Source organism: Citrus clementina, unplaced genomic scaffold (assembly GCF_000493195.1).
Source record: "Citrus clementina cultivar Clemenules unplaced genomic scaffold, Citrus_clementina_v1.0 scaffold_1, whole genome shotgun sequence".
Lineage (NCBI taxonomy): Eukaryota > Viridiplantae > Streptophyta > Magnoliopsida > Sapindales > Rutaceae > Citrus > Citrus x clementina.
This window is the reverse complement of record NW_006263303.1, coordinates 4305182-4314252: the sequence shown is the minus strand read 5'-3', so window position 1 is coordinate 4314252 and position 9071 is coordinate 4305182. Positions and strand designations below refer to the sequence as shown.

Below are 9071 nucleotides of genomic sequence, written 5' to 3'. Positions count from 1 at the left end.
GTTATTAACAAAAGCTCGATTTAAATAAGTTTTATTTAAAAAGTTATATCAAACGGAACCTTAATCAAAAGAAGAAAAATAAAACTCTTTTGGTCGCATTGAGAAGATAAAGAAACCTTACAAACTGAAAAATATGATAAATTAAACTATTTTAATATATTTTCACAAAGAAATATTAAACTTATATTTAATATCTACTAAACGAATTTAATTATTTATGTACTTTTCACTATTAAATTTTAAAAAATTATAACCAGCCTTAAAGGAACTTTTGGTGCGTTTACTTCATGGAATGAGAATGGACTGAGAATATGAATGAGCTGGAATGAAAATGATGAATGAGAATGAGATTTCAATATTTACTTGGCAAAAATAAATGGGAATGATAATGTGTCATTGTGTTGGAATGCCATTGATGTGTTTACTTGGCAAAATAAATGAAAATGAGAATGAATTTACCAAAATACTTATAGTATTAATAATTAATAAAAATAATTAATTTATCATTATTAACAATATTATCATTATTGTTGTTATTATTACTATTATTATTAATAATAAAAATAATATTAACAATTATTAATAATAACTAAAATAATAAAGTTAATAAAATTTAATAATAATAATAATATCATTATTAATAATAAATTTTATTAACTTTATTATTTTAGTTATTATTAATTATTGTTAATATTATTTTTATTAATATTACCATTATTAATATTTATTTTTATTATTAAATTTTATTAAATTTATTATTTTAGTTATTATTGATTATTGTTATTATTATTAATATTAATATTATTATTATATTTTATTAACTTTATTATTTTAGTTATTATTACTTACTGTTAATATTATTTTTATTAATATTATCATTATTAAAATTTATTATTATTATTTTAATTAATATCATTTTTATATCTAGATAATGAAAATTACATTATTATTATTAAATTTTATTAACTTTATTATTTTAGTTATTATTAATTATTGTTATTATTATTTTTATTAATAATAATAATAACAACAACAACAACAACAATAATGATAATATTGTTAATAAAAATAAAAATAATAATTAATAATAACTAAAATAATAAAGTTAATAAAATTAATTGTGATTTGAATAAGGATAATTTGAAAAATATGAAAAAATTAGAGGGACACAAAAGTAAACATATATTACATTCTCATTCCCTCATTTTCATTCCCAACCCCCCATAGGAATGAGATTCTCATTTCTTATTCCCAAATTGTGTGGGATCCACACATTTTATTCTCATTCTCAAATTATATTTTTTCAAGTAAACATAGATTTCATTCACATTTCTTCATTCTCATTCCTCATTCCATGAAATAAACACACCATTCATGTAATACAGTTTTTATAATCTCATTTTATATACCAATAGTGTTCAGTCTTCAAAACTAACACGCAACAAAAACATCAAAAAGTGACTTCTAGAAAAAAAAATTGAAATGTCCAATAAGTCTTTTGGGATTTTTTAAAATGAAAATTAATTAAATTAAAGAGAGATAGAAAATTAAAAAAGAAAAGAAGACAAAATTATAAGAAGTAGAGTTCCACTTCCACTTCAACAGAGCAAAGCGCGTGGCAACCACTTAGAAAACTCCAAGTAAGCAAGCAAGTAAATCATTGACCAATAGGAGCAAGAACAGTAGTTGACCAAATCAAACCAAAAGAATTTTAAATTAATATATCACCAAACTAGGTAAATTTATTCATTCGTATTTAATAATTAATTAAAACGTAAACAAATTCGAAAATATAAAAATTGGAAAAAGAATTAAAACACCCAAAGCCGCTGTCTCCACTCTCCCGCACTCAGTAAAGGCTCAGAGAAAACGACCGCCAAAAATACTTTCATGTAATTAATTAATTAAGAAGATCAGTTTCCATCCATTGATTTATAAAAACAGCAGAGAGGCAGAGAGTTGCAAGTTTAAGAGAGAGAAAAAAAAAGGAAAACAAAAAGGTAGAATCTTTTTGTGTGAGTGAGTGAGGAGGAAGAAGAAGAACAAGAACAAGAAGCGGTGCACTGACTTCGATGTCTTTTTGAGTAACAAAGTAGTAACTATTGATTTGATTTTAAGAAGACAAATGAAGAAAAGCTTGAGGTTCTTTCTTCGGTTTCATCTTCTCCTGTTCTTCTCCGTCTTCTTCACTCTAATTGGTAACTTTCTGCAACTCTCTTTACTCTTTTTGTTTTTTTTTTGAATTTTTAATTATTGGGTTAGTTTTAATTGTTTATAGCTTATGAATATTATTGGATTGATCGCTGAAATTTTTTGGATTGGAATGGCTTTCCAACAGTTGTTGTTTGTAGTTATGAAATTCTTGTTTTCATAATTCTGAAATTATAACCGATATTTTCCTGGTAGAAAAATTGTGATTTTATTTTTTAAATGAGAATTCAATTAAACTTTCAGTTTGTTGATTTTTAAACTTTATTTGATTTCTAAATAAGGGCTGATATAATTCTCTACAGCAGTGATAATTTTGTCGTGTGTATTTGTTAATTTACTATGGTCTCTATGTAGATTGTAACAATTTTGATTATCATCATCATCATCATCATCTTTTTGGAGGAATTGGTTTGGAGTGAAATTTCTTTAATCTTTATCTTTCTTCTTCTGAACTTGTTTTGCTTATGTCAATATGGGAATTCGCTGTTAAGTTCATGCCGCCCTCTGCATCAAATTTGATCTCTCACGTAATTCATATGTAATTAGTACTTGTTTATTTCTGTCATGCTGATTAAGGTTTTCGTGCACACTTTTGTTGAATCATGCTGTGCTTTCCTTGGATTTGAAAGACCATACTGAATTTTTTTTAGTAGAAGATCTGTGTATACTTTTCTGACAAAGTAATGAATACTGTCATTTTACCTCGTCTATACGGGGTTGTGTTGAGATAAGACTGAAAATATCTGTTATTTTTCCAGATCCCAAGAAAGTACAAGCATTTACTGGAACTTATGGAATAAATTATGGAAGAATTGCAGATAACATTCCTTCCCCTGATGAGGTTGCTGTACTTCTTAGGGCATCAAAGATAAAGAATGTTCGTATTTATGATGCTGATCACAGTGTTCTCAAGGCCTTTAGTGGGACTGGGCTTGAACTTGTGGTTGGACTTCCAAATGGGTTAGTGAAAGAAATGAGTGCTAATGAGAGTCATGCCATGGATTGGGTTAAAGAAAATGTGCAGAATTTCCTACCGAAGACAAAGATTTGTGGAATTGCTGTGGGGAATGAAGTTTTGGGAGGGGCTGATTCCGAACTCTGGGGAGCTCTTCTAGGTGCAGTAAAAAATGTTTACAATTCCATAAAAAAGCTTCATCTAGATGATGTAGTTCAGATCACCACTGCACACTCACAGGCTGTTTTTGCTAATTCCTACCCTCCCTCTTCATGTATATTCAAAGAAGGAGTAGATCAGTTTATGAAGCCACTCTTGGATTTTTTCTCACAAATTGGCTCTCCTTTTTGTTTGAATGTTTACCCATTTCTGGCCTATATGAGTGATCCAGAAAATATAGATATTAATTATGCCCTTTTCCAGTCAACTCAAGGGATTGATGATTCAAAAACTAAGCTACATTATGATAATATGCTTGATGCTCAGATTGATGCAGCCTATGCTGCTTTGGAGGATGCTGGATTTAAAAAGATGGAAGTCATAGTTACAGAGACAGGATGGGCCTCCCGTGGAGATAGCAATGAAGCTGCTGCAACGGTTGACAATGCAAGGACATACAATTATAATCTGCGGAAAAGGCTTGCTAAGAAGAAAGGAACTCCTCTTCGGCCGAAAAATGTGGTGAAGGCTTATGTTTTTGCTATTTTTAATGAGAATCAGAAACCTGGACCGACTTCTGAGAGGAATTTTGGACTGTTTAAGCCTGATGGGAGCATTGCATATGACATTGGATTTCATGGACTGAAGTCTTCATCTGCTGGTTCATCACATCTGTCTTTTAAGGTATGAGGTTCTTCACCAATTGTGATATATGTCATTATGAACGTGATAAAATTTTGGGCACTGTGTTTTCTCAGTGGCTGCTCTTCGGACCAAACAAAAAAAATGGAAAAATAGAAAAAATTACAAAATATTCTTGTTATATCCCTTTTTTTAAAAAATAAAAAAGAAAAAGATAGAAATTTTTTTATATCCCTTGAGTTTTACTCTGTACAAACTTTGCAATTATCCTCATTGGCACTATATTTTGTTGGAGGGAGGGATGTTCAATAGAAGATATTTTTGTTTGTTTAGGAGGGGTGAGTATAAATGAAACATATAATAGAATATTTTGTTTTTCATTTCAAACAAGCACAAATAATCACAAGAATAACTTATAGGTCTTTAATGAATTCTACTAAATTAGAGTCTGATCATAATAAAATAATAAAAACTGGCTCTTAGTCTATGAAGTGAATAGCTCATGATTATTAGAAGATCACTGAATGTTTTGAGGTCATTGGATGTTTGTACTCTTAGTAAACCTACTTGACAAGAGGGGAAATTTTGAGGACTTTTATCTTTTTGAGGTGTGTCACATCAGTTCATCACAGTGAAAGATGCCAGATTGAACCCGACACCATGAACACACTACAAAAGAGATTATGAAAGGAGATGCCTCGATTGCAGACTGTTTCATACTAGATAAAGTAATTTAATGATCTTGTACTCTCTGTATTGCCAACAAAGTCAGTAACGGATTCACCGACACTCTATTATCCATCAACTAAGTTCCCAGACCTAGTATGGTTTTTCAACAGAGGATATTGATAACCATTTGAGGTTTTGACGCATTTGGTTCATTTGACTACTGAATGCATCAACCTTTTCGTCCTTGACGAGCGATGGAGATTCCGTTAAGAGTATATAAAGTAATTCACCTTGTTAGTTGCATCTTATACCTTAATTATGCCTCTCCACTCCCTGCATCAGATAATTACCATAATTCACAAGGATCTCAATTGATCATTATTCAGGGTGTATGCATGTCTGTGTTTGTGTGTATGCATTTATTTGTTATGATTTATGAAACACCGGCATCCATTATGCCACCTCCGTCCCCATGTTTTTCACTTCTTTTTTCTTCATCTTTACATATGTTGTCACAGGATATTCGAGCTCGAGATTGTTCCTTGATTTTAATAATCTTGCTGTGGCAATGGTTGTTCTTAAGCTAGTGATTGAGCATGTCTCAGGGCAGTCATATATTTTAATTGCCAAACCAGCACACGCAAGTCAAAGGGTTCTGAGTTTGGTGCATTTCACAACATGCTCAATAGTTGAAACTATATACCTAAATTCTTGTATTTTCATTTAAAAACATAAGCTAGGATTGCTGATTATTTTATCTGTATCAGCAAATGTAAATTGATTTTTGCCTGGTTAAACGTGTTCTCCTAGTGAGTTCATGTCAAAAGAACCAAGGAGGAAAATTCGAGATTCCATCTACAGATTTAGAGAATGCTTGTCGACACTTGTTTTGGATAAATTATATATAGGCTGAGGAATACCAACCAGAGTTAACTAAATAACCACAAAGAAGTCCTTCAATCGGAAATAGGTAGGCACGTATTTCTACTTCTACTTTGATTTGGATGCTCTGATGATCATCGGGATAATCTCTAGTTGTCGATGCTGTATCTTTCGTTAGGTTAGTTTTTTTTTCAAGCATTATGAATTTGGCATTTTGAATGGTTGAGCGAAAGTAATAGAGCCAGAAACAGTTCACCTCCTGGTATTGCGTCAGATTCTGCATCAGCTCGTTTCTTTATTTCACCAAGTCATCGGCAGACCGGGTTTTCGAAAATATTGTGCTAATTATTTAACGGAAAGTCTCTGATCAGAGACTAACTCAACGATTCTAGATAAAGTAGACTCTTTTTTTTTAATAATAATAATAATAATAATAAGATGGAGAATTCTTTGATCAATTACGTGAACTTTCATTCTCGATGATTTGATAATATTATGTGTTCATTTTTATAACTTTTTCTACTTTTTTTAAACGTGGGTTCAGGGTGCGCATAATAGATTTCCTTCTTTTCCCCGTTCACACTTACATAAAGCATGTGTCACAAGATGACAAGCTACCAAAGATTAATGAACATATTTTATGTATATTTTAGTAACATTAGCATTTAAGAATGTAAAAGATACTTCAATTAAGATTTTTCAAATAAGAAATGATTCTCTCTCTTTAATTTTGTAAAATTGTTTTCTTTTTCTTTAATTTATATTTTATTATTTTTTATTTGAGAGAGAGAGAAGTGTTTAATTACCATTTATTTTTTTTTTTGAAAAAATATTTATTTGATTAAAATAATGTTAACTTATTTTTCTTTGAATAGTCTTTTGGAGAATAACATATTTTTTCACTCTTCTTTTTACCGCATAGATGAACAAATAAATATTTGAAGAGTAAAATTAATAGAGTCTTTTAGAGATGTTCTAAGTTATAAAAAATAATAATAATAAATGACATTACTATATATATTAATTAGTGGTGGATTAAGCTGACAAAATCAACACTAATAAACTATTAATGTCGGTATTATCAAACATTAAAAAAAAAAAATTGCATCATTATTGATTATTTTTATTTAGAATCAATTTGGAATGAGATGCGTTCGTGTTCATGTCTAAATAACTTCATTTCGAGGAAGAGGAGATTTTAAAATAATAAGTAAAACAACGGGGTATGCGTCAACATACGCAAACTATTACCTACCGAGAAGCTATTGCACCTATCAACGACTTTCAAATCAATTGATGTATATATAATTATATATACATATATATATATATATCAACATGAGCCTACAGGCAACAATTAACCTGCAGCACACAGAACTTAAAAAGATTTTGGGGGGCGGCCTTAATTCCGGCGAACACAATTACGAAGAAAGAAATGGCAACTAGAAATATGAATATGGCACAGCTCGTTATGGCTCTAGCTTTTGCAGCAACACTGCTACACGGCACAGCCGCCGTTGATCTTGTTGTGGGCGGCAACACGGGCTGGACAATCCCACCAAACAACACCTTTTATTCCAACTGGGCTTCTGCTAACACCTTTCGGATCGGCGACACTCTTGGTAATTAATTAATATTTTAAAACAATTCTAGTATAATAATTTTATACGTACATAATGAGGCAACTTGTCATATATATAATTATAATAGCAAGCGTAATATATATTAACGTCGATCATTGATCTTAATCTCTTTCTATTCTTTTTGCCCCCTTAATCTTACAGTGTTTAATTTCGCTACTGGAGCACATGACTTGACTGTAGTGACAAGGCAAGCTTATGATTCATGCAGCACGGCCAACGCCGTCAATCGCATAACAAATGGACCGGCAAGGGTTCGCCTCAACACAACTGGTCAGCACTACTACATATGCGGGTTCCCCGGTCACTGCGCCGCCGGCCAAAAGTTGACCGTTAACGTTGTTGGTAACAACTCCGGCGGCTCAGCCCCTGCTCCTTCTGCCGGCGGCGGCCCTGGCACTTCTCCCGCACCCCCTGGTCCTTCTGGCACCGGCACTGATACTACTCCTTCCACGCAAGCACCGCCACCTTCTGACACTGCCCCAATAGGCGTTAGCTTTGCTGCCGTCTTGATGTTCATTGCCGTAGGCTTGTTCTACTAGGCGGCTATACCATATATTGCTTGCTTATGAGGGTCTTTTAGTTTTCTTTATTGCTATGGTTTTTACTGGACAGAATACAGACATATTCATTTGATCGTGATGATTGTTTGAGAATTTTGTTTTTGAATAAGGCTGTTTGTAATTCATTTCTTATTCATCAGCAGCCGCGTCACTATGATTTTTATGGGGATCAATGATCATAGTTTATGTCGTTTCTGATTTTCGCTTTTCTCGATTAATAACAGTCATATGATTATTAATTATAATTATTCTATCTTCTGAACGTTCACGCTTAAAATGTACATTCTAAGCGAAACATCATGGTAAATATTGTTTTAATATAACAATGTAACGTTGATCAAATCTGTATTTTTGTAAATGGCGAACGAGTTAAATTATTCAAGCCTAACCAGATATTCATTGACCTTGTAACACAGGAATATATAATCCGACAAAAGCCAACCGAATGCATATATATATTTTCAGCGAAACGTCGTTGTAGCTTGCTAGATCGACTTTGTATGCCCATAAGTCAAAAATTAGGTTCGGTAATGATGTTCGTCTTCAGTAGAGTTTTGAGTAAAAGAACATTTCCACCTTGTTATATTGACAGTTAAAAGTTGGATTGTGACCAATTCATTCAAAAATAAATAAAAAATTGTGTTCACACACACAAATATATTGGGGCTGAACCTTGAGCAATAGAATTCAGCATTCTGGGTAAATTAAATCAAAATAATAAACCGCAAATTAAAACAAATTATAATGCTGTGAGTATGGAGAGTTGTTTATTTAGATTTAAGGATTGTATAGGGCGAGAGTAGCGAACTCAAATTGTATAAATTTTATTGTCAATAAAAGTAATTAAAAGTAATTAAAATGATTTATAAAAGTCTACGTGAAAAATAAATGTAAATTTGTGCACGTCTTTTAGGTTGCATGTTCAAAGCACCGACCTTACGTATACCAGAATACTGCGTGCTATAAAAATTAAAAGCTTGACAATTACACGAACAATTAAATACGTGTCACGGAATGGATGGTTCCGTGTGAATAATTTAAAAGACATAATGGACATTGGGTTTACTCACATAATAAAGCCCGCGGGGCGAGCTTGAATAATTTAGGAAATATATTTTGCCTTTTGCTCGGGGAAGAAGAGATCTCGAATATTACAAGCCACTTTGGTTGACTAATCATATAATTAACTGGAAAAATACAACCACACATTACTCCCTCTTCATTAGCATTTGTCACGTGCGTGTATACACATTTTAAGTCTTTAACATGCAGCTTGTTTGTCGCAGTGCAGTAGTTTTAAACCCAACGTATGATTGATTGAAAGATACATGTGATCATACGATTGAAAAA

The 9071-nt window shown here is 31.7% G+C and overlaps 2 protein-coding genes across 3 annotated transcripts; both read left to right on the top strand.

The window, feature by feature from the left end:
* The first annotated feature begins 1816 nt into the window (after positions 1–1816).
* Positions 1817–5778, top strand: LOC18055396 (glucan endo-1,3-beta-glucosidase 14). Of its 2 annotated transcripts, none has more exons than XM_006450828.2 (3): positions 1817–2198; positions 2970–4009; positions 5155–5778. In XM_006450828.2, the coding sequence occupies exons 1-3, from the start codon at positions 2126–2128 to the stop codon at positions 5221–5223; spliced, it is 1182 nt and encodes a 393-aa protein (XP_006450891.1). In that variant the 5' UTR covers positions 1817–2125; the 3' UTR covers positions 5224–5778. The 2 variants fall into 2 exon arrangements, with proteins under 2 accessions (XP_006450891.1, XP_024034313.1); XM_024178545.1 differs by lacking the exon at positions 5155–5778 and adding an exon at positions 4590–5128.
* A 1087-nt stretch (positions 5779–6865) lies between these two features.
* Positions 6866–7923, top strand: LOC18055395 (umecyanin). Its single transcript, XM_006450827.2, has 2 exons — positions 6866–7140; positions 7303–7923. The coding sequence occupies exons 1-2, from the start codon at positions 6954–6956 to the stop codon at positions 7698–7700; spliced, it is 585 nt and encodes a 194-aa protein (XP_006450890.1). The 5' UTR covers positions 6866–6953; the 3' UTR covers positions 7701–7923.
* The last annotated feature ends 1148 nt before the right edge of the window (positions 7924–9071 follow it).

What these genes read in the sequence shown, in the direction of transcription:
- LOC18055395 (XM_006450827.2), top strand. Translation starts at nt 6,954, where the DNA reads ATGGCAACTAGAAATATGAATATGGCACAGCTCGTTATGGCTCTAGCT. An exon ending in TCGGATCGGCGACACTCTTG is followed by an intron (nt 7,141 to 7,302) that starts GTAATTAATTAA and finishes TTAATCTTACAG; the next exon opens with TGTTTAATTTCGCTACTGGA.
- LOC18055396 (XM_006450828.2), top strand. Translation starts at nt 2,126, where the DNA reads ATGAAGAAAAGCTTGAGGTTCTTTCTTCGGTTTCATCTTCTCCTGTTC. An exon ending in CGTCTTCTTCACTCTAATTG is followed by an intron (nt 2,199 to 2,969) that starts GTAACTTTCTGC and finishes TTATTTTTCCAG; the next exon opens with ATCCCAAGAAAGTACAAGCA. An exon ending in CATCACATCTGTCTTTTAAG is followed by an intron (nt 4,010 to 5,154) that starts GTATGAGGTTCT and finishes ATGTTGTCACAG; the next exon opens with GATATTCGAGCTCGAGATTG.